At 41.0% G+C, this 26,345-nt stretch overlaps 1 protein-coding gene across 3 annotated transcripts in view; it reads right to left on the bottom strand.

Annotated features, from left to right (window-relative positions):
- kcnh7 (potassium channel, voltage gated eag related subfamily H, member 7) overlaps nucleotides 1-20,563 on the bottom strand; it is a 67,028-nt gene extending 46,465 nt beyond the window's left edge. For 2 of the 3 annotated variants that reach the window (XM_017482395.3, XM_053684066.1), the window contains exons 1-2: nucleotides 16,368-16,898; nucleotides 13,799-14,029 (exon numbers count right to left, since the gene is read on the bottom strand). In XM_017482395.3, the coding sequence (XP_017337884.1) occupies nucleotides 13,799-14,029; nucleotides 16,368-16,443 (307 nt within the window). In that variant the 5' untranslated portion in view covers nucleotides 16,444-16,898. Of the gene's footprint in view, nucleotides 1-13,798; nucleotides 14,030-16,367; nucleotides 16,899-20,500 lie in introns of those variants that run through there. The other variant, XM_047159048.2, reaches the window with a different exon arrangement.
- Between the last annotated feature and the right edge of the window lie 5,782 nt (nucleotides 20,564-26,345).

Below are 26,345 nucleotides of genomic sequence, written 5' to 3'. Positions count from 1 at the left end.
CTCCTTCACTCACTCACTCCTTCATTCACTCACTCACTCGTTCACTCACTCACTCGTTCACTCACTCACTCCCTCATTCACTCACTCACTCGTTCACTCACTCCCTCATTCAATCACTCCCTCATTCACTCACTCATTCACTCACTCACTAACCCAATCTCCATCCCGGTGTTTTGCAGTTTTCTAATACGTTTCATGATGACTTTCAGGTATAACAGTGAAAAGCCTTTAGCTATTTATAGTGCAGAAAAACACTTTACTGTCTATTTTCACAAAATGTAGGTAACAGATTGTGCAGCAGGGTTCACATGTTGAACCTGGACACACTTTTCTGACAGTATCATTATCAGGGAACTGCTTATTCCGGTCACATCCCTGGAGCAAAGAAAAACCTGGAGCCACTGGCTAACTGAGTAATAAAGCACAGGGGACAGGTGGGTTAGGAGGAACAGATGGATGGAAATTCCCTCTGACTGTGATGGATGAGGGTCTCGCAAAGCAGCCGTAGCGGCATTGTGTCTGATAATCGAGTCCTACTAACTGTTATATAAAGACCGAAAACGCTCTGTTGATGTGAGAGCTTTGTTTGTGCTGGGGCAGATCTTCTGCAGCGTTACTGTTGTGTTAACAGTTTATTTGCGCAGCATGTGTCTCGGAACGGGAGAAAGAGAAAGAGAGAGAGAGAGAGAGAAACTGAGCTTTGGAGCTTCTATCAACTTTACACCTGCCAAGAGGAGGACATGAGCTATAAATACATTCCTTTCTGAGTCACCAGTTAACACACACACACACACGCACACACAGACACAGACACAGTCTCTTGCGCTTTCTCTCTCTCTGAGGACACTGTGGTCTCCTCGGGGAGGAGGTGGTACTGCCCACAGGGCCAGAGACAGAGAAGTTCTTACTGGGTTACATTATGTTCTCATCTCAGAGTTTCTGTAGCTAATTTCAGATCTGCAGCTTGGCTAATCACTGAGCGCCATTTCAAGATTTCACCATTTATCCATCTATCCATTCACCATTTATTATCTACAGCTTACTTGTCCAAAATAACAGTGAAACTGTTACAAGTTAATATTAATGCACTCGTTCTGATACGTTATGGTTTCTATAGTAACAGCTCATACACAGAGACTTGTATGGCAGCGGCCCCACATTATCTAATACTATAACATTTATAGAATGAGCCTCCGTTGTAAGCACTTTGTAACAGTCAAAGTTTCCCAGCTCAGGAAAGTGTTCAGGACACAGGAGTTTAGTGAGAGAGAGAAAGAGAGTGTGTGAGAGAGAAAGAGTGAGAGTGTGTGAGAGAGAGAGGAGAGAGTGAGAGTGTGTGTGAGAGAGGAGAGAGAATGAGAGAGTGTGTGAGAGAGAGGAGAGAGTGAGAGTGTGTGTGAGAGAGGAGAGAGAATGAGAGTGTGTGTGAGAGAGAGGAGAGAGTGAGTGTGTGTGTGAGAGAGAGGAGAGAGAATGAGAGAGTGTGTGAGAGAGAGGAGAGAGTGAGAGTGTGTGAGAGAGAGAGGAGAGTGAGTGAGTGTGAGAGAGAGAGGAGAGAGTGAGAGTGAGTGTGAGAGAGAGGAGAGAGTGAGAGTGTGTGTGAGAGAGAGAGGAGAGTGAGAGTGTGTGTGAGAGAGAGAGGAGAGTGAGAGTGTGTGTGAGAGAGAGAGGAGAGTGAGAGTGTGTGTGAGAGAGAGAGGAGAGAGAATGAGAGTGTGTGTGAGAGAGTGTGTGTGAGAGAGAGAGGAGAGTGAGTGTGTGTGTGAGAGAGAGGAGAGAGTGAGAGTGTGTGAGAGAGAGGAGAGAGTGAGAGTGTGTGTGAGAGAGAGAGGAGAGAGTGAGAGTGAGTGTGAGAGAGAGGAGAGAGTGAGAGTGTGTGAGAGAGAGGAGAGAGTGAGAGTGTGTGTGAGAGAGAGAGGAGAGAGTGAGAGTGTGTGAGAGAGAGAGGAGAGAGTGAGAGTGTGTGTGAGAGAGAGGAGAGAGTGAGATTGTGTGTGAGAGAGGAGAGAGAATGAGAGTGTGTGTGAGAGAGAGAGGAGAGTGAGTGTGTGTGTGAGAGAGAGGAGAGAGTGAGAGTGTGTGTGAGAGAGAGAGGAGAGTGAGTGTGTGTGTGAGAGAGAGGAGAGAGTGAGAGTGTGTGTGAGAGAGAGAGGAGAGTGAGAGTGTGTGAGAGAGAGAAAGAGAAAGGGGCCGGTGAGAGAACAGCTTGTTACTGCAGTTAAGACGTGAGTGAGAACTTTGTCTCTCGGATGCTGCACATCACTGGATCTAACTTTACACCGTCGTTCATTAATAAATGAAACATGTTTGCAGATTGCTGTGGTATAAGCAGAATAACACTGGGGGGTATTGGTACTCCGTGTGCGTCATGCTGCATCCACCCCCACCCCCACCTATCATTTTATAATGCTCACCATGATTTCATATTTTCAATATACAGTGCAATCAAAATGCTTCAAGCCCCACTGCAAATCATGTTTATTCTCAAAAACGTTCAGCTGAACAAATCCAGCAGAAGCGATTGAAATAGTTCAACACCACGAATGCTTCAAGTGCTTTCCCCAACTTGGGGATTGAATCATTCTGATTGCAACCTTAATATTCAAAACACTTCCCTCTGTCCTGCTTGGTTTTTCTTGGGCTCAATTTGACCCCAAACATAATTCATGTTACTATCCTTGATAAAAGAAATTGTTATTCTTTCCAAATGTTATAAATGACAAAAATCTATATTTAGAAATATTATTAAACAATTAAAATACCAAATATATATATATATATATATATATATATATATATGCACACACACACACACACAATTTTAGGTCAATCAGTGAGATTTTATGGTATTTGCAAATTTGTCCATAGTAGTGCAGTAGGTATTCTGGATGTATAAGGTAGGGATGGGCGATATGGACTTAAAACTATATCACGATATATTCTGGTATTTATAGCAGTGACGATATAAATAGAGTACCATGGAGACGATATAAATAGAGTACCATGCATTACTGTTTTTGGCTACAAGTGATAGCTGTGATCTTGAGAGCCTCAGAAACACAAACATTTGGTCTAAAAGTAAAACTGAATTTCTGTAACCAAACCAGTTGCAGATTGGAGAGGTACAGTAGCTCCTGGTTTAGCGATGAACTCCTCCCTCTTCAGCTTCAGGTCCGCCTTCCGTCGTACTCATGTTCGCACACTCTAATACGTCATCAACTAGGCTTTATCCTTATCATCGCGGGAAGACTAATTCTTATTGTGGGGAGAATTTCTACCAGTATATCGCCAATCCCTAGTATAAGGGGTGGGGGCGGGTGGTTTATATAAAGGGCTGTTTAAGTAGTCAACAAAGATGCATGCATTACCTTAGACATAAACCTTTGCTTAAAAACATCACAATCTGGAGGTTTAAATTGCTTGGGTCAAATTGAAATTTCTTTTAATCATATTTGAGGGTAACAGGAGGGTTAATGCGGAAAGCTTAAAGGTTACCTCTGACTGTTACGTGTTAAGTGGTCACGCTGGAGACTTCTGTGCATTTTCTGTCCATTTTCCATACCACTTGCCAACCCATCGCAGGGCACATTCACACACCCATTCACACACGACGGACAATTTTGGGAATGCTAGTCAGCCTACAGCACGCTCTTTGGACGGGGGAGGAAACCCCCGAAGCACGGGGAGAACATGCAAACTCTGCGCGTGTAGGGCGGAGGCGGCATTCGAATCCCCAACCCCGGAGGTGCAAGGCGAGTGTGCTAAGCCACCGTGCCTACGGAAAACTACGGAGTTAACTGGAGTGCAAATGAAACCGTGAATGTGAGCACTTACACGGGCTCTGTTTATGTGCTGTGAAACCGAGATCACAAATAATGAATTATTGAGTTAGACAGTGGCGTGTGTCAGGATAAGACCTTGTAAGTTGCACCACACACACACACACACACATTCATCTACACACTGACACGTTGCTGGAGTATAAAGTGCTAAATTATATGCACTGGCTCTCATACCTGCTAAGCACCTTATAAAAAGCCATTTTTATGACCCAGTCGTCACACGCTTCTCTCTCAGCGCTCTGTGTGAACAGCGGCGTCACAGCTGTGCGTAGCCTTTTAGCCAATCGCACGTCACGACAGGCGACTGAGCCTCAGAGCAGCTTTCTAACTGGTGGCTTAATGTGCTTGCGAATAAACCTCATTAATCATGTAAACAGGATGTCAGGCTACACGACCTGGATACTGTATCAGATTTGTTATGGTATCCGGGATCTCCCTTGTTCACACTTTTTTTTTTATTCAGGAGCAAACAAAAAAAAAGGCGATCCGGGTCATTTACAGACACAGAGCAAATGCGTGCATGCTAAAAATAAATAAATAAATAAACAGCATCGATACTGAAAGATGAAGTGAATACATTTGGATAATGACTCCAGTTGAAACTGTAGTGGTATTCTGCATGCTGAGAGATTTAAACCAGACGAAACCCGAGACGAAGGACTATACGTTTAATACGATGCGATACCTTTAAGAAAAGAACTGAGATAATTCACATGCAGGAAACTGGAAGGATTTTGAATCAAAGGAGCAAAAGTTGGGAAAAGGATTTCATATTATTATTCTCATCAAGAGCCGAGTAATGGAGGCGGATGTAATTCTGCCCAGGGGACAAAAGCCACCATTCGTAATTCTCTCACTTAAAGCACACATGCGCTATTCAATATGACATTGTTCCCAGGGTCTGAATAAAGCAATGCCGCACTGTGAATAGCTAACATTATAATATTCCCTAGTAATGAAAGGTAATTGCGTTGCTGTTGAACAGTATGCTTTGCCAAGAGGTTTTGGCCAGCAGTTGGGAAATAAAGCTTTGCAGATATAACCGCACTCTCTGCAGTACTATAAATTCCCAATAAAGCACCGCGCATGTGCCAATCATCTGCGTGGCAAAATAACAATTAAAGGGTGTGTGTGTGTGTGTGCATCTGTTTCCAAGAAATCTCCATTTTTGATAGCCAATGCTTTGGTGTTCTGCATTATATGGGTCAGGGAGCCAACAAAGTTTAACAACAAAAGGTGCATCCGATTAGCTTGGGATCTAATACCAGGCTTCGTAACGTCGAGAAATCATTGATATATTTTTTTGACTGTTTTAAAACATGTCCTTTTTCAATTGCGAGATTGTGTGTGATCATGTCCAAGGCTTGAGATATCGTGTGTAATATGCCAGTGCACCCTCTAACTATCGCCGATTGTAACACATATTTACATAAAGCTGCAGACACCAGGTCTTCCAACACACATTTAAATCATCAACTCGACAGCCATCATGATAGCTGGATTCGATCCGCGATTCCCCATTCTGTCGTCACTCACCCCAAGCCTATAGTGTCCCCTACGCATCGCTGATAGTCGATAGCATCGCTCGTGGCTTTGGAGGGGTGTAAACTAGTGCGTGTGAGCAGAGTAGTGCTGGCTCAGGGCAGACATACGCCATGTCATTAAAGCACAAAAATAAATAAATAAAGTCAAATTTATTTATATAGCATGTTTAAAACAACATGAGTGTTAACCAAAGTGCTGCACATCATCCATAATAAGAAATGCATTAAACTAGAGCATAAAATATCATTCAATTAAATATATCAACAAATAATTACTATAAGAACACTAACCAGATATAACTAAGACCAGAGAGGAAACAGCTAGACAGGGCAGATTATAAATAAGCTTGAGAGAAGAAATAAGTTTTCAGGGACGATTTAAAATGAACTTATCGTAGGGGAAGATCTGATAGAGAGGGGAAAGCTATTCCAAAGCCTCGGCGGCATTACAGAAAAGGCCCTATCGCCTTTGGTTTTTAATCGTGACTTCGGAATGGCTAGTAACAAGTGAGAGGAGGATCTGCGCGAACGTGCAGAAGAGCGAAAGCAGAGGAGATCTGAAATATCTACGGGGGAGAGACCATGCAAGGCTTTAGCAACAAACAATAGAATCTTGAAATCAATTCTGTATTTCACCAGTAACCAGTGGAGTGAGGCTAAGATGAGTGTGATGTGCGCTCTCTTTTTGGTCCCAGTCAAAAAGCAAGCTGCAGAGTTCTGTACGAGTTGCAAGAGTGAAAGTGAAGACGGGCTAATTCCAGCATACAGGGCCTCGATGAAATAAAAGCATGAATAACAGTCTCAAGATCTTTAAAGCGCACCTATTATGGTCCCTCATTTTGTTTTAAAGCTCTCATTCAATAGATTTACATGCATCCAAGGTCAAAGAATACTTTAATATGCTCATAATTTAAACTGAAGCATTACCTTTTCCCTCCAGTGTCACAAACGACTCGTTAAATGATCCGTTCTAAAGGATTCGTTCTAAACTCCTCATTTCAGAGACCATACTCTGCTCTGATTGGTCAGATGTCCCAGTCTGTTGTGATTGTTCTTTCAAAAAGGAAACGCACACTACCATAACGAGTTTCGGCTCTGTCTGTTCTCGAGCAGCCGATGAAGATCAGAGGCGGGGCTTTTTGTTACAAACCTACGTAGGTTTGTACAGGAAGTAAGTTCAGGAATCACTAACGACTCGTTTCAGCTGTTCAGAATCGGTTCCTTCTTTTGGGAGTCAATAACGCCGTTTGTCCTGCGCTTTGATTTCTGAAACTTTGCAGACGTTTTACATTCGCAAACAGCTCTATAACACACTACATGAAAGGTAACATTTGAAAAACCATAATAGGTGCACTTGAAATGTGAGAAAAGATTTTAAGTTGCGAAGTCCCCTAAGCTGGAAAAAAAATTAGCTCTGACAACAGAATTTATTTGTTTGTCAAACTGTAAATCCAAATCGAACATCACCCCCAGATTTTTAACCTGGCTAAGGATGCTGTCTTGTAGGGAGCCCTGACTACAGCTAAGACTTTCTATCATTCAACAGGATGGCTCCAGTCTTTTTCTCATTTAGCTGGAGGACATTTTCATCCATTCAGCCTTTTAAGTCCCTTAGACAGTCTAAAAGAGGAGTCAACAAATGTTTCCCAGATTTTAATGGGAGGTAAAGCTGTGTATCTTCTGCATAACAATGGTAGAAAACCTTGTGACGCTCAAAAATGGAGCGAAGAGTTAGCAAATATAAAGAAAATAAAATCGGACCCATAATGGAGCCTTGTGGCACTCCACAGGTAATGGGGATTGTGGTTGATGAGCATGCTCCAATTTCCACAGAAAAACTCCTAATTGTAAGATATGATAGAAACAGTCTAGTCTAGCATCATGGATGCCGACCTCTTGTTTTAATCTATTTAGGAGGATATGGTGATCAATGGTGTCAAAAGCTGTGCTTAAGTCCAACAGTACAAGGATGGCACAGTTTCCAGAATCTACAGTTAATAAAAGGTCATTCACTACTTATAGAAGGGCAGACTCTGTACTGTGTTTAGCTCTGATTGAAGGGGGTCCAAGATGTTATTGCTAACTAAGTAAGGGGAAAGCTGAGATAGTACAACTCTCTCCTATACTTTCGGTAAATATGGTAATTCTGAGATAGGTCTGTAATACAAATAAACACCAGAACATGGCTGAAGCTGCTAGTTGCTATCATTAACATGTAGTCAGTATTTTTTTTTATTTTTATTGATTATCATTAATGGGGATTCGAATTCGGTGTAAGACGTGAAGTTGGAGGTTCCTGCTGATTTCGATTAAAATTGTAATTAATCAGTGCTTTTTGGTCATATAATATATTTTGACTTATTCTACTTCGTTTCCTTATTTGCACTTTTAACTTTGTGGCACGTTAAGATGTCTGGAAAGAACACGAAAACCCGTGGTAGCATTCAGACACGACTGAGACCTAGTGTGCGCGCCGTGAGCGAGTCCCCTTCTCCCCCTGAATCCGCGTCCCCGAGCAGTGACCCTGACTTCGCCTCACTCAGGCTTGAGTTGCTGGCTTCACTGAGGAAGGACATTGCCGATGTTTTTAAAAAGGAGTTTCAGGCGACGTTCAGGGATGCGCTGTCTACTATCCAGCTTGACCTGCAGGCCGTGAAAACACAGCAGGCTGGTGATAAATTCACTACCGAGGCTACCATATCAACACTGAAAGGTACTGTTGGGGAAATGGGGCTGCACCGATGACATAGTTCATATGAAGACTACTATCGAGTCTCTCACTGCGACCGTGACTCAATTAGAGAATAAATGTGAGGATTTGGAGTCGAGGTCACGGCGCAATAACGTTAGGATAGTCGGAGTTCCAGAGGGCGCTGATACCTGTACAACCGTGTCCCCCCCCCCCCCCCCTTTCTTCTCAATGAAATATTTGGGAAAGTGAAGGGAGAAGAGAAAAGGTAAATGAATCACATGAAAATGAATCACATGAAAATGAATCATATGAAAATGAATAAATAAATTAAAACGAATTATCATTAACAAGGTCAAGGATGCCTGCGATACTGAAGCAGGGACTAAAGAGTAGCTGTAACTAAGCTACTCCTTAGTCATAAGCTCATGATTGACGTTTTTTTTGTTCTGTTCAGAGCTCAGAAGTCAGAGAACACCAGCTGAGCCAACAACTTAAATTACATGACAGTTAGGAAGAAAAAGTGGAAAGCTTAACAATTTCTAAAAAGCGTTTTATTTTTTTTTTACAGTTAAGTTAGCAGGGTGTATATAGCAGGTAAGGTGTGTTTGACTGCTGGATCAGTGGAAAGCCTGGCGATTTCTCTAGACTACTGAGAATTGTTGTTTTGTTCATAGTACGGAGTCCTTAGAGAAGTAGTTAGACGGTATGAGGAGTGCCCCGGGGTGGAGTTCTAGGTGCATTAGATGTAATAAATCAATGGAGTCTCCAGTTTGGGAATATTTTTTCCACATTTATTTAAAGCTGGCAGCCTTTTTAAGCCAAACTCCTTTCAACTTTAGTGATATTTACGGAAGTGAAGTGATATTTACGACAGTGAAAAGCCTGTAGATGTATTTTAATTCCTGAGAGGTGCTATTTAGCAGGCAGGGGAACTCAAGAGTTTTATTGTTTTTAAATAAAAGACGATGAGGTGCTATAAGGTGTTGCTCTGTATGAGTTACACATTATAGGAAGATCATGTTCCAGCTAGTCTCAGCCTCAGACACTCTAACTACAGGATATCGAGCCACTTAATATCTTCTGTACACTTTTCTAACCACAAGCTTCACAATGGCTCTTCACAATCTGATTGGCTGTCCATAATTCTATCTATACGCACTACTTTATTCTGGTTTCCAGCAGGAAAACAAACGTTTAAACTAGAGATAATCGGTATTGGCGGATAAAGGCAATTTTTCACGCTATCGGCTATGGGCCGATAGGTTAAAAACATCCGATGATCGGGGCGATTATATATCCTGTCAATCAAAAGAGGGCGGGAAAACACATTGAATTTGTGCTGTGTGTAAAGATGATGTCTCTTGTGTGGAATGACGGCAAAACTGCAGTCTGTAATCTCTGTAATCTCTGCACTGATAAAATATTACACCGGACGCTGCAGCAGTGAAGCGGGAGTTTCTGCATTGAGTCCAAATTTTTATTTTTTTTGCCGAGCTGCTCGCGCTGAATTAAAGCGCCAGTACACCGTTGAAAGATTTAAATGAAGATGAGTTGACAAAAAAAGTATATATTGCACAAAAACTATATTTGTAGAGTAGTATATTTCATATCCAGTTAATGTTAATATATAAAAAAGTGTATATTATATATTACCAGTTTGATGTCAGTGATGAAGTAGAAATGCTTGTGTTAATGGAGAGTGAATGTGACACTAACAGGAGGTTTTTTTAGAATTCAGTCAACGTTAATATGAATTAAAACATTCAATAAGTTAAGAAATCTTACTTTAATCTTCAGAATTGAGTTCATGTGTTAATGTTAATTAGAGTCATGTGTTTTCTATTCATGAGACCAGTTACTGTCAAACAACTTGTTGAAATGGAGAGAATAAAGTTTTTTCTTTCAGAATTGTGGAATGAATTATTATTCATTTAAAAGAAGGTATAAAAGTATTTTTTAAAAAGTATTAAAGAAACTATCGGTATCGGTTATCGGTATCGGCCGATATCACTCTGAATAATCGGTTATCCGTATCGGCTGAGAAATTTAGTATCGGTGCGTCTCTAGTGTAAACTCTTCCACTTCAGTCAAATGACAGCTTTCTGCGTGAAGAGCTGATTCTTGGTTACACGTATTGACGTAATGTAGGATTTCATTTTTAAGACTCTAGAAGTGTTAACACTTGCCTAGACATTAAATGATCATGAAAAACAATCATTTTAATTCCAGCACTGTTTTGCTTCCAGTTTGAGCAAACCTGTACATTGCGATACGTATCGTGCGTCCTAGAAATGACTTAGTATAATATGATACGGTATTTTCATCATATTGCCCACCACTGGCCCCAAACTAGTTGTGCTTATCGCACTTGGTTGTAGCCATGTCTCAATAACCACAATATATAGCAATATATAGCGCATAAAATATTTTCAATCCTGCTTCAAAATATTGTCACTAGCCATCTGTTGTATTTGGGAAGCAGCAGCCCAGGCAGACAGCACTTCTGGTTAGCATTTGCATGGTATAAAGATAAAGGCTGTCACATTTGGAAGGCACCATAAGACAGCTGTCATCTAGGGTACCTTATTTGGGCCTAATTTAAGCACATCGCATGGATCTTTCTTGACTAATACAATCCTATAAGTCTGTTCACTAGACAAGGCTCCGGTGAGAACATGACAGACAGAACTCTTCCTGAGAACTCCTTAATGTGATACCTACTGTAGATCCATTTTTAGTGACAGTGGTGTTTTTTAAAAAAAATCTGATTAGTGTTATAAACTGAGATGCACGCTTAGGCAATTACCGTGATGGAGAATATTTATACTGGCACATGTCTGGCTGCATAGTTTTGTTATAAATGCTGAAACAGTACACACTTTCTCTCTGTGTCTAAATATTGTATATAAAAGACCAGAAACGTATCCAGAAACGTTGGCATTAATTAAGCTCTGTGTTTTGGTGTTACACGCTTAGCTTTTGCCTGGTTCCTGGTTTATGAATCTTGTCAGGGCTACTGTAGCTCAGTGGTGTTCCCCAGGGATCAGTCCTCGGCTCCCTGCATTTCTTTACTTACATGTTACCCTTTGGGTGCTATAATGAAGTGTCACACATTTATGTCAGTATGGAATCTACCACATTCCTGTCACAGCCTTCCATTATATCGTATATCTGTGGCATAAAACTACGGATGAACACCAAATTCAGCAATAAAATTCAGCATGCTTGGCCATTATATTCTAGATGTCTGGACTGTTCGATTAAAATGAACAGGGTGATTATCAAACCATCCCCTGTAGAAGTAGAGTTAAAATGCTTTGGGACTTCTCTTCCATTTTCTCTTTCATAGCCGTGCTAAAAGCTTTTTTTCCCCTTTTTTTTCTTGGCTTTCACACGTGGCAGGAAAAGCTCTGGCTGGATCACATCTTGTGCTGATAATGTCGATGAAATAAAAATTGGTGTAACTGGTGATGAGAAGGCTCTTTGCCTTCACTGTAGCTTCGGAAGCGGAAAATCAAGAGAATTTGAGCTGCTTGTATGACTTGACTGTTATTGTGGGAGGTCACATCACGTACGGGTGAATGTCACAAAAATACACGTGTTATTTTTAGCTACACTGCAACGTTGGAATGTTGGTACTTGTATTCATCATCATCTCATATTTGCTCATGAACAAGACTCCTCCAAATCCTCCATTTTGCTTTTCTCGCCCGTTCCCCAACTTGCGACCTGATTGGTCGGGAGGTTAAAAAAAAAAAAAAAACAATCTCTCTGAGCTTTTCTAAAAAGTTTCTAGAAGCTCTGCAGTGAGCAGAAAAATGGCTGTAGCAGCACTTTTTTAAAGTGACCACAATTCTGCACACCTTGCAGCCACTTCCCACAGGAGTACATTGAAAACGAGTGATGTCGGTTCAGAACAAAAATAAATAAAGAAAGAAAGAAAGAATAAAACGCCTTCACCGTCAATCCTCCTCATCAGATTTATTTATTTGTTTGTTTGTTTGCTTGTTTATTTTTAGAACAACATCTGTAAGTTGGGTGTTTTTGTGTTTCTAAAGGTTCCGTTTTCTGGTTTATGTGAAGCAGTCTTCAGCTTGAGAAAGGTAAACGTAAATCAAACGGATTACGACCATCATCGCCGTTACAAACACAGCCTTCTTATTCTGTGTTTCTCTAAAAGCCATCGCCTCCAAAATATAATCTATATTACAATGTATAATAATATATTATAAAATACTGACTTAAATATCACCAGGTTCATGACTGAGTTCAAGAATTTCAATTTCAGCAATTTCCTGACGTTAAACCGCACACAGCCTGTTGGGACAACAGGGAAAATGATGTCCGATTAGAACAGATGGCACACGTCCCTTTCTCATTCATCAGCTCCCTTCTTTCTGCACCTGATTATGGCATCAGTTCATTCACTGGAGCGCTGACTCATGAGCCGTGGCCGTCTGAGTGAGCCGGAGTTGGCCCTGCCCCGACCTTCAGCCACCGCTGTGTCACCCGACACCCTCGACACTGACGGACACGTGTTAATTACCACAGGTGTGACTTTCCATAACGCGGTGACTCTGCTTTATGGGTTTCCACATACACTTAGACACCCATGTATGCAGAGAAGATTTTTATTTAGACCTCACTCAGGTCATGCTGCTTTTCTTACACAATCCTCTCTATTCTCATTTGGCAGAAACATGCGATCGCTTTGAGGTCATCTCTGGGAGCTTTAAAATCCCACCACCCCCCGCCCAGCGCCGTGTGTGTGCTGTCAAAAAGTAGCCGAGCTGGACAAACGCTTCTACCTACGTACAGTCCATCTGTCACTATCGAGCTATCTATCGGTTACTCTCTCTGACTCGTCCCCTTTCCTGTCGGTTATGTGCAGAACTTATAGGAGGCCATATCATGCTTTACGTTACTGCTGATATGCCTTACTTCTGTATGAATAATAACATTTACAATTATTATACAGCAGTGGCACAGAAGCAGAGGTCAGGGAGGGACCACATTTGAACTCTGTATCACCCTCATGGTTTTTGGGGGTTGTTTTTTTAAAATCACACCTGTCACCTGCTCCAGAGACAGATTTGAATATACCCACAAAAAAAAAAAAAACATTCAAAACAGTATGATATGCCTCTTTAGAGTGCTTAAAGAATACCTAAAAGGATACCTGTGTTACACTGGCAATGTCAAGCCATGTTACTGTAGTGATTGGAACATCATTATGGACGCAACATCTAAAATGTCACATAAAACCTTGTTTCGTGCTTCAGCGAGCGTGCTTCACTACTACCATACTTTTCAAACGCTTCTCCATTGTTTCTATATTGCTACAAAACATAGCTATCCCACATGGTAAGTCCGCTTTAACAAATATTCCAACATATCCCCTAAGCATTCATTACTACTACCATGTTATAGGCATTTTTAATATGTAAAAAAATTCATAAGTTATTTGGTTATAACAGTAATTAAATGCATTATGCACTGTATCTTTTTGTTGGTGTTGACAAAAACATGATAAGTTTGGGTCAAACCTCAGTACTGTTTGGAAGAAGTGTATAATACAGATGTTTTAGATTTTGTACAATCAAACAAACAAATTTCTGAACAAGACAGTCATTCAGTTAATTCTTAAATACCCAAACGGTTGTTGTTGGGGTTTTTTTGGTCTAAAACTACACACGCACATGAAGCCCCCATGCACTTACCATCCTTGCGGTGGTACGTGATCTCCACTTTCCTCTCCTCTGAGCCGAGCAGGGCCTGTGCTATCTGCGCAACGGCGTGCCTCTTGGTCAGCTGGCCGTGCAGGAAGTCGCACGTGCACGGCTTCTGCATGATGTCCGGCCGCGAGAAGCCCGTCATTTCACAGAAGCCGTCGTTGCAGAAGATGATGGCGCAGTTTTGCACACGGGCATTTGCTATCACAAACTTTTTATCTGTGGAGGCAGACAGGAAGAATGAAGTATTGCGTGTATAGTGATGATGGAGGCTAATTAACACTAATTTATAAGATCCTGAACCCTATTAAATGCTAAGTATTAACGTCCATGTCCATGTTCCAGCACCCATTTTATAAATGTGTGCATTTAATCGTCTATATATATATATATATATGTGTGTGTGTGTATATATATATATATATATATATATATATTAACCATTTATGGGTATTTACACTGCTGTGAAAGAGTATTTCCTGATTTCTTCTGTTTTTGTGTATATCTCATACTAAATTGTTTCAGTAAATTGCCCTGTTCAATCAAATCAACACTTAAATATTACTCAGGAAGACACTATGCCAAAACTGAAAGAAAGTCCAGAAATGATGAGGAAGAAGGTGATTGAAATACATCAGTCTGGGAGGGTTACAAAGCTATTTCAAATGCTCTGGGACTCCAAAGAACCACAGTGAGAGCCGTTATCTCCAAATGGAAAAACACAGCACAGAAGAGAACCTGCGCAGAAGTGGCCGACCTTCCAAAATTCCTCCAAGAGCACAACAACTACTCATCCAGGGAGTCAGAAAAGAGCCAAGGACAACATCGAAGGACCTACAGGCCTCACTTGCATCAATGAATGTCACTGTTCATGACTCCACTATCAGAAAGACACTGGGCACAAATGGCATCCATGGAAGAGTGACGAGGTGAAAACCACTGCTAACCCAGAAGAACATTAAGGTTTGTCTAAATTTTGCCAAAACACACTTTGATGATCCTCAAACCTTTTGGGAGAATGTTCTGTGGACTGATGAGTCGAAAGTGGAACTGTTTGGAAGACAGGGGTCATGTTATATCCAAACACCGAACTCCACAAAAAGAACATCATTACTAAGGTCAAGCCTGGTGGTGGTAGCGTGATGGTGTGGGGATGCTTTGCTGCTTCAGGGCCTGGGCTACTTGCAATAATTGAGGTGAAACATGAATTCTGCTCTCTACCAGAAAATCCTAAAGGAGAATGTCCAATCATCAGTTGAAGTTGAAACTCAAGCGAAACTGGATTATGCAGCAAGACAATGACCCAAAGCATAGGAGTAAACACTGATCTGCAGTTATCGGAAGCGTTCAGGTGCAGTCATTTCTGCTAAAGGTAGCACAAACAGATTTTAAGTTTACAGGGCCAGTCAGTTTTTCCAAATTGGTGATAGGTGTTGGTTAACTCTTTTTTTTTTTTTTTTTGTAAATAAATAAATAAATAAAAACTGTATTGTGTATTTACTCAGGTTGCCTTTTTTTAAATCTTGTATTGTGTTTGAAGATCTAAAACTATTTAGTGAGATTTACACAAAAACAGAAGAAATCAGGATGGGGGCAAATACTTTTCCACAGCACAGTACAGGTATATAAAGCACGAATTAATTACTGTACCATCATGTCATATTGGTGCTTTAACAATATCTGAAATGAATAATGAATCTAATATGTGTCTTTGATGCATTGCTAATATTTAATGCGCACACATAAACGCCTAAATGTGGATTCTTAAAGAATTAAACAAACAAAAAAAAAATCTCATTAATGCTACAATGTGTGTAAAGTTCTGAGATTAACTCTAAAGTGTCTTAGACTTCTTGTGTTCGGATTTAAGTCTAATTTACTTTTGCAGATAATAACTTTCCATAGACTCCTAGCAGGTGTAAACATAACAGTGTTTGTTCTCATTCATTCATTATTTGCATTAATAACCTATAATAATATACAAATTATCAGGCTAATTAGGTCACGTGCATGCAGATTATGCAAGCAAAAGGAAAACAACAGAATGGGTTTAAATGTGCAGAGTGCTGACTGCTCAGGATATTATTTGCGCCAGTGCACGTGTGGCTATACAGTAAAATCCCCCGTGTTCAATTAACACACACAGTGCTCATTTGTGTCCGGTGGACTTATATAAACACTGTAGGATGTAAATTCAGCACTCTTGGTGTTAAATCAACACTGGGGTTTTTTGCTGTGAATAAACGCAGGATCAAAACAGCAGGAGTCAAAGAATATTCAAACACACACACACGCACACACACACACGCACACACACACGCACAACGGGATACATGAAAGCGTGTGGATGGAAAAAAAAGCATGTGAATCAATCAGATAAATAAACTAGCCTATAAATAAACCCCAGCTTCGCTTTGACCCGAAATTGACCCGCAATATCACTTAAATAATACTGTAAATCAGGATCAATACAGATTAGAGGTCATCTGTGCACCGCATTACGCCGACTGTGCGACAGTCGCGCTGTTCGGTAACGGAAACGTGACATGACACTTACTCTGACCCTCGAATTTGCGGATTATGATCCCCAGGAAGGTGTTTTGCGGCGCGACGTGACCCCGCCGCACCGGCATGATGATCGCGTGCGAAATCCAACAGAGCCAAACAAGGTGTGTGTGTGTGTGTGTGTGTGCGTGTGTGTGTGTGTGTGTGTGTTAGTGTATGTAGTTACGAGCGGCGCGCGGTCGCACGGGGACCTCCGTCACAAGTCGTCATTCTGGCGGAATGTGTGTGTGTGTGTGTGTGTGTGTGTGTGTCCTGTGTGCGCGCGTCTCCGATTTGTCACGGCTCGTCTTTCCCGCGTGTCGTTCTCACGCAAGAAAGCGGTGCATCACGCGGCCGCGCGTGCTGGCGCTGGAGCGGGCGCACGCGCATCACTGAGCGAAGGGAGCGCGTGGAAACGGCGAAACGGCTCGCGCGCCGCATGTCGAAACCGCTCATGGTACCGACGCGCGCTGTTCTCCTGGCATAGTGCTCTTCCAACAGCGCGAGCCAACAGCTGACACCCTGTGACGTCGCTCCGCTCCGCTGCGCGGTCGTGCGCGAGGAAACCGTATCTGAGACAACTGCGTCCAACAGCCTGGAGCACGTGGGCCTTTTCGGTTTTTTCCCTCCAACCGTCGGGCGTATACACACCGGGGGGGTGGGGGAAGGGGGGGTGTACAGTAGTTAACTGAAGTAGTCCGGTCAGTTATTTCGAAGTGTCCGCTGCAATGGTGTTAAACGAGCTGGAGAATTCGTGAGCACCAAGTTCGTAGAACAAAATCAAAGAACCAAGTGCAGGTGCAGTCATATAATCATGCATCATTACTGGTAAAGAGGAAAGATTACACCCTGAGGAGAATAATCAGGAGAATAAAAATGGTCTGGGGATGTAGTCGTACTCGGTCGTTATGCATTCAGGGTTTTATCCCCAGTCAGGGTGGAGGTGGATCCGCAGCCGATCCGGGGAACACTGGGTGCGAGGTGGGAATACCCATTACAGGGCCGCGTCACACACACAGTTACACCTAGGGGGCAATTTAAAGTGAACACCTGGCATGTTTTATGGAGAGGTGGGAGGAAACCAGAGAACCCAGGCAACATGAAGGCAGGAATTTGGGGACCCTGGAGCTGCAAGCTGGGTTTTTTTTTAATTCGATGGTGGTTTCATTACATTTTACAAACTGTCCTTTTAAAGCACTTATTGTACGGTAGTACGCCGTGGTCCGATCCTGAGCTGGGGTTATACGCTCTATGTGGGGGTTTCACGTTTTTCCTCTATGCATCCATGTGGATTTCCTTCAGGTTCTCTGATTTCATACCACCTCCCAAAAACATTCCGGTAGGTCCATTAGCTAGAGTAAGTTACTCCTATATGTGGACAGGCAACCCATACAGTATGTATTCCCACCACACACCAAGTGGTCCCGGGATTAAGCTCCGTATCCCTGACCAGGATAAAGTGCTTACTGATGAGTGAATGAATGAATTTTTTTACCATAATCTGGATTCATCAGGAGCACATAAAAAGTGCTGAACAATGCTCTCTAATGGTTCTGGGTTCCTCAGGAATTCTAACGAAAGGAAAGTGTCCTACATAGAACCTTTAAGTTCCCCCAAAGACCAACGGCAAACCAACGGCCTCATTAGGAATCTAGATTTAACCTTTCTTTCTAACAGTCTTCTAAGGAGTCTTCATAAATAATGCAGTAGTTTAAAAATTAAAATGATGATCATTACAGAATCATTAAAGAGCTTGTCTCTGGTGCATAAGAGCCGCTCCAGTAACTTTGCTGACCTCAGAAAGAATTTATTTATAAATCTGTACGCTTTTCAGGTCTAGCGGTAATAAGAAAGGTTACTTGGAGACGCTTTGCTCCTCACCTGAGGGACGGTTCTGCTGAATGGTGGAAATTCTTCTGCCATTTAAAGTCACACTCGCAAGGGCATGAATAACAGTTCATAGATTAGGAATTAAACCATAGTACTTGTCTTAGAGTGAGGTATATACGCATGCATGGAAATAAAAACACACTTCAGTTGTCTAAAATGCTGATTTAGCAAATGAAAAAGCCTCATTTATTGAGATGAAATATTAAACAACTCGTGTGTGGATTTTTATTCAACACATGAACCTACATCTATAGCGCTACATGTTTAAACACGTGACAAACTAAAAGGCATGTCAAAACTCTAACCCTCACTAACTATTTACTCAGATCATACAATCTGATGTCTAATGTCATTATATCCTGATGTCTAATGCAAAGCCAATTATTTTTTAATGACTATATCAGTGCCTCCATCTAGTGGTGTTAGTGAGCTGTGCAAAAGTTTCTTGTTTCTTCGACTGCATTTTGGGGTCTGCAGCATAGCCTACATGTTCAGATTGATCTGTTTACGCTTTTTTGAAACTCGTCACGCAGTTAGCATCAAATCACTCTATGTAGACTAAACTGAACTAAAAACATTTAGTTAAACAAAAATCTTGTGTTTTTCAATCTCATTTCAAAACTGGATTAGACCAGTTCAAAGCTAAGTAACATACTATGCTGAATTCTCGATTCTGATTGGTCAGAGAGGTGTTGATCAAGTTTCTATAACAGCAGTAGTTCCGGCTGTAATTCAAATCCCAGATTATTGCGTATTAATGCGCCCGTTCTAATACAGTTCATTTTCTGTAGGGATGCTTTACATAATCTAAGCCTAATAATAATAAACAGATTTTTAAAACATACTGTTACTAAACATTCCTCCCCCAGTCCAAAGGCATGCATGGTAGGCTGATAGGCATGTCCAAAGTGTCCATAGTGTATGAATGGGTGTGTGAATGTGTATGTGATTGTGCCCTGCGATGAATTGGCACCCTGTCCAGGGTGTACCCCGCCTTGTGCCCGATGCTTCCTGGGATAGGCTCCAGGTTCCCCGTGACCCTGAAAAGGATAAGCGGTATAGAAGATGGATGGATGGATAGATGTTACTTAACAAAGAAAAACTGCTGATGAGATTAATCTTCCTGTCGAGACGCTTATTTAACATGTATGGAAGGAGTCTCCAGTGTCAGACCTTTGCCCTTTGCGGTTTCTCGGGAAGTGCTTTTTTATTTTTAGTAACTTAAAGAGAGGCTGGTGAAGGAATAACTGTTTATAGCAGCTGTTTATAACTGGAAACAACTGTTATATAGTTGTTATAACAGCTGGAACAATGGACAACAAGGACTAACATGCTGGTGGATGTTCCACAATATTAAATGAAAGTATAAATGGATAAAACATAACCCTACGTGTCGTATTTCTTACTTGTGTTATATTGCAACTCTAAAAATAAGAAGTAGGTCAACAGAAAAGGTAACTTTTTATAAAACCATGGTTTCTAAATGATGTCCGTGAAACATAGATGTCTGTATAGACCTGTTTGAGCGGTCACCTAAAGTGAATGGATTTAATCCATTAAAACATCAAATACATTTCAAATTATAAATATAATTTGACATGTATTGGTGGAAAGTTTAGGAACAAAATGCTCAGTGAATACAATGAACAGAAATGACCTAATATTTGAATAGTTGGATTTTTTTTTTTCATAAATAAAGGGAACCCTTTATGCAAAAAAAAAAAGAAAAAAAAAAGCGGACTCCAATGTACTTAAATAGTAAAGTAAATATAGTAGGAATATAACTTAGAAACAGTAAATGTAATTTTTTTTTAAATGTTTGATATTATATGAAACATTCAGGATGAAAGCAAAAAAGTGTAGACTAATTATTTTTTTGTCTAACAGTAAACTTTATTCTCTGCGATCTTCAGTGATAACGTTAACTAACACTAGCTTGCTGGCTAAGTGATTGAAAACTGTCCTGTCACGGTTTCTGGGAGGATTAAGCCATGAAATATGTACACAGTTAAATAGAGTCCAGTAAAAATGATCTAATTACTCATTTCAAGCCAACACCAATAATGCCAAAATTAATGTATAGCTTCAAACACCTGGTCTTTACAAAGTTTCAGGTAGACGTTAGCTAGTTGGCTAATGCAGCAAGGGTTATTTGTCGGCTTATAACAGCATTTATACAGTTATGTCACTGTAAAACTGTAAAAACAAACTTTTTCAAAGTTTCCTTATTTAAATACAAATAATTCACTTCCTTACCAGAGTCGTGTTTGTTTGTTCTCTGACTAATAAGGCAGCGAGTTGATGCCGAAACGAGTCGACTCTCTGAATCTAGGAATTGGGAATCCTGAGTCGACTCCTCATGGTCAGTGGTTGGTTCTTCGCGAACAGCTGAACCGATTCGCAATTGTGAATCGATTCGCATCCGTAAAGATTCGTTTTGATAACGACAAAATATCGGTGGAAAATTTTAATGAAAATACAACCTCCAAAGGCTTATTTCAATAACCAATGAAGGAAAAGTATCAGTTTTTTTAAACATCCAATAACCATTTGCTTTTAAAAATGGAGTTAAATATTTATACTCAAGGGCAGTAGATATATTGTAAAACATACTTCAAGGAAAACTCGACCCTAGAACACATTAAATATGTTTATGTTAAAGATATTCGTGGTGTGTTTATTGATTTGGATGTTAATTTGTTAGTTGATGCTGTATTTTCGTTATTCCTGTGAGAAGTCAGCGGTTGTGTGCTGTGCTGATGTCACAGGGAGACACTGCTAACCGGGTACCATGTATTTCAGTAGGGAAAAAAAATGCCAACAGTCTCACCCTGCTGAAAAAAACAGTAGAAACCATCACAGAAATTCTAATGGTTTCCACTGCAAGTACCATTACAAACTATAGGCTAACCATTAAAACCATTACCATTATTGGTTCTTAATGGTATCCACTAGACATAACATACCACCAATAGAAGGTAACAAATTACCAGTAGAGCCCCATAGGGACTATTAAATTTCTGTTAAAACCAATGCAATTCCCATTAAAACCATAACAAATTCTATGAGGGTTTCTATTGTTTTTTCCCAGAACATCTCCCAAACATTGGGCTAAACATCCCGGTGGTTATTAGCATAAAAGTTGATGCTTTAAAAACTGATCCGTTTGAGCAGAGGACTTTAAATATAGACCAACATATCCATGAATTTCAGAATTTCATTACAAAATACAACCCCAATTCCAAAAAAGTTGGGACAGTATGGAAAATGCAAAAAAAAAAAAATAATAAAAATAAATAAAATTCACCAAAAATTTGAAAAAAGTCAAGTCACACTCTATTCAAATCTGCTGACAGCAACACACTCCAAAAAAGTTGGGACAGTTGACAGGTAACTACTGTGTAATATCACCTTCTCTTTTAATAACACTTATTAAGGGTTTGGGAACTGAAGACATCTGTTGGTTAAGTTTAGCAAGTGGAATTTTCCCCCATTGATCCATTATGCATTTCTTCAGCTGCGCAACTGTACAGGGCCTTTATTACCTTATTTTGCGCTTCATAATGCACCACACATTCTCAATCAGAGACAGGTCAGGACTGTCGGCAGACCATGCTAACACCTGTACTCTCTGCTTATGCAACCATGCGCTTGTAATCCAGGCAGAATGTGGCTTGGCGTTGTACTGCTCTGAATGGCAGCATATGTTGCTGAAAAATGTGTACATATCTTGCTGTAATAATGGTGCCCTCACAAATGTGCAAGTTACCCATTTCATAGGCACTGATACACCCCCATACCATGAGAGACGCTGGCTTTTGGTCCTGACACTGATAACAGCTTGGACGGTCCTTTTCCTCTTTGGCCCGGAAAACACGACGGCTGTTTTGTCCAAAAACTATTTGAAATGTTACTCTTCTGACCACAAAACACAATTCCACTGTACTACTGTCCATCTCAGATGTGACCGAGGCCAGAGAAGTTGGCAGTGCTTCTGGAAAGTGTTGATGTATGTCTTCTGCTTTGCATAGTAAAGCCTTAACTTGCATCTGTGGATGCAGCGGCGAATGGTGTTGACTGACAAAGGTTTACCAAAGTATTCCCAAGCCCATGTCAGGATATCCATTACAGACTCATGACGGTATTTAAGACACTGACGTCTGAGGGATTTTCGGCCTTGCCCTTTACACACCGAGATTTGACCGGATTCTTAATCAAATATAATCTTTCAATTATATTGTGCAGTGTAGAAGGTGAAATGCCCCAAATCCTACTGATTTGTCTTTGGGGAATGTTGTTCTCAAAGTGTTGGATTATTCTCTGACGCATCTGTTGGCAGATTGGCGAGCCTCGACCCATCCTTGCTCTTGAAGGACTTGGGTTTTTTTTGGAAGCTCCATATATACTATGATTAGACGATTGCCTCACCTGTTTCACATCACCTTCTTATTTCAACTTGTCACATCGCTATTAGTCCTAAATCGCCCCTGTCCCAATTTTTTTGGAACGTGTTGCATGCCATCCTCAACTGCTTATCCATAGTCGGCTCACGGGGGCAGCAGCTCCAGCAAGGGACCCCAAACTTCCCTTTCCCGAGCCATATTAACCAGCTCTGACTGGGGAATCCCGAGGCATTCCCAGGCCACTGTGAAGATATAATCTCTCCACCTAGTCCTGGGTCTTCCCCGAGGTCTCCTCCCAGCTGGACGTGCCTGGAACACCTCCCTAGGGAGGCGCCCAGGCGGCATCCTTACCAGGTGCCCTAACCACCTCAACTGGCTCCTTTCAACGCAAAGGAGCAACGGCTCTACTCTGAGTTCCTCTCAAATAGCTGAGCTTCTCACCCTATCTCTACGGGAGAAGCCAGCCACCCTTCTGAGAAAACCCATTTCGGCCGCTCGTACCCGCGATCTAGTTCTTTCGGTCACTACTGGATGGATGGATGGATGGATGGGTGTTGCATGCATCAATTTCAAAATAAACATTTACCTTCAAAAAACTAGTTGATTAGGTAAAACATCAAATACCTTGTCTTTATATGTTTTTTGTTTAAATACAAGTCAAAGTAAATTTCAAATCACTCCTCTTTGTTTTTATTAGCATTTTCCATTCTGTCCCAACTTTTTCAGAATTGCGTTTGTAAATCTTAGATGCCACTGAAGATCACATGTAGATATATGTAGCTAGGTAGATTATAAATATTAATATGTAAGTCATTCAGGGTGGATTTTCCCTTTAAGTATAGTAGAAAAATGTTTCTTTTTTATTACTATACGCCATTGGAAAAGGGAAGAGTAAATGCTTGGACTAAATTAATAACTATCAATATATGTGTGCAGCAAAAAAAAAAAAGTATGGACAATAGATTGCTTTAACGTGTATCCCAATACAGAGTGTTGATTTTACTTTCAATGTGAATACACTTCCAATCAACAGCAGAAACGTGTAGGCCTAAATTTCAGAACTCCTGAGAGTCCTGAGATATCACTGTCTTGTTGGAGAGGTTCTTCAGAGTGAAGAATTTAAAATAATCATGAAGCAGACTGTTTATTTATTTATATGTTTTTTCTATTTTAATAGAAAAAAAATGTGCGAAGAATGGCCGCCTGCTGAGGGTCTGAGAGACACGAGACACACAGACTGTTGCAGAAGAGTGTGTGGGAATGATTTGTGTTGTGAACTTTCTGAAGAGAGGAAAAGAAATTGGCTGAAACACTTGGAATTTAACTCGTAAATCATTTGAGGTGTTTTAAAAAAATATATTTTGGCATGCATACACTTACACACACATACACACACAGAGGTGTAGTATACGCAGGGAGATTTTGTGATGGACAGGTATGTAAACGTATCATTTGTCAATCATGATGTGTGAATGGCTGGAATCTGAATTATTGATGATTTGTTTGGGTTTGTATGTACCGTGTGTGTCCAGTGTGTGTGCGTGTGTGCGGTGTGTGTGTGTGTGTGTGTGTGTGTGTGTTGAATTTCTGTATCTGTTTTACAAGATGACTATAAGTCTAAGAATTTAATTCACCCCATTACTTATTAATGCCAATTTCTTTCTGCTCAATGAGGCAATATGTGCATGCGCATGTGTGTGTGTATACGTGCATGAATTTGCTCGAGCTCTCCCTCATTTCATCTGAATGTCATCACATAATTAAATGAAACTATAAAAAGCATCAAAGGTATGACTTCTCTTTTTTCATTAATTTCAAAGATGAAATGTAAAAGTGTGTGTAAGTCGTAGAAATCAGTCACTATTCATTTCACTTTGTAAAAATGGAACATTATATTCATAGGGAAGTAAGAAAGGGAAACAAACCACTATGTGTCTCGTCTGATTTGCTCAGAAAAAGACAACAGACTTTGCAAAAAGTGTGCATATGCATGATTTATTTAACCTCTGTCTTTTGTTTCATTCAGGGCCGCAGTGTTAGGTTCAAGGTTAATGGATAGTGATACGGCTGCATTACACCTGAGTAAGATGGAGGAAATTGGACAACTTGTCCTCCAGGCAGCCTTCTCTCCTATACAATCTTAATACACTACACTTTCCATCTGATCTCTGTTAATTAGCCAGAGAGAGTGAGAGCGAGAAATTCAGTAAAGCAAGTCTCCCTTACAGGACACATGTCTGATGGGAAAGCGATCTTAACTCGCGTTTTGGTTTACCTCCATTTTGTAAACTTATGGCATCACAGGGTCATTGGTCTAGGTTACATGTAACCGCAAATGAAATTGACAAGAATGACATTCTTAATTCCAACATATTTTAATGGTTTGAAAAGTAGATTCTTCTTGGGCGGAATTAATATAGATTGATTAGATATTGGATATTAGATTCTCAAAAGAAATCTGGATGTAATGAGCAAACCAGAGGCATCCATCCATCCATTTTCTGTACCACTTATCCTACCTGGAGCCTGGAGCTTATCCCAGGGAACTCGAGGGACAACGCAGGGGATACCCTGTATGGGGTGAAATCACACACATATTCACACACTATGGACAATTTGAAATGCCAGCCTATAATGCAGGTCTATGGAATGGGGGAGGAAACCGAAGTACCTGGAGGAAACCCCTGAAGCACTGGGAGAACGTGCAAGCTCCAGGCACACAGGGTGGAGGCGGGATTCGAACCCCCAACCCTGGAGGTATGAGGCAAACGTGCTAACCCTGTCCCCCCGCCAAACCAGAGGCATCATGAAGCAACGTGTTGGAATGAAGTTACTGCTACCACCCCAGAAATGATTACTTCCCAATAACAGCATGTGCTGAAGTGTTTTATTCGTCTTATACCTCAGCAATTTGCCAAAGATTACAGAAAGCAGCCCAACATAAAAATTGTCAACAAGATCGTGAGTTCGAACTCTGATGATGCAGCATCCATCTGTAATTGGAAGCCAAGAGGGCAAAATTGGTGAGGGATGGCATACTCTCACTCTCTCCTGTCAATCACAGCAACACTTCATAATCGTGGGCCTCTGTGATTGTGTTCATATATGTGGAAGAGAGCGAAGAGCACTTTCCTTCGGGTGTGTTGTACTGCCTTGGGACACTGTTGGCTGGCTTCACATGTTTTGGAAGAAGTCTGCATGATAAAGTGTTGTATGATAGGGAAGACCTGTGGATGGGAAATGGCAGGTGACCAAATTGGGGAGCAACCTGAGAAAAAAATACATTTGAACCCTTTATAGTTACTTTTACTGTTGCAGAGAATCTGTGAAACAGTAGTTCCTTCACCAGTGTCTCGTTTTTCTTTTCGCTTGAAGTTAACAGAAAAACACAGTTTGTGAACCACAAAACTCATCTGTCCTGAAGACTTTCCCATGGCATGTGGAAGAAACCTTGAAAAGAACCATACTCAAAAGAGAACCCATCCTCTTCTGGGTGACACCCTGTAGTTTTATTAATTGCAGTCTGCACAGATTACATGTTAGAGCCCTGACACTCCAAGCCACAATAAAGATCGTCTCCCGTTGCCTCGTGTAAAGTATTCTGTAAAAAAGTTAGTTGTCACACTGTAAAGATGACGGTTAAAGTGTAATACACAACCCAGGCAGCAGGTAGCAGCACATGTACATCTATAATAAAG

Source organism: Ictalurus punctatus, chromosome 12 (genome assembly GCF_001660625.3).
Source record: "Ictalurus punctatus breed USDA103 chromosome 12, Coco_2.0, whole genome shotgun sequence".
Taxonomy (NCBI): Eukaryota; Metazoa; Chordata; class Actinopteri; order Siluriformes; family Ictaluridae; genus Ictalurus; species Ictalurus punctatus.
This window is presented reverse-complemented; position numbering and strand designations above follow the sequence as displayed.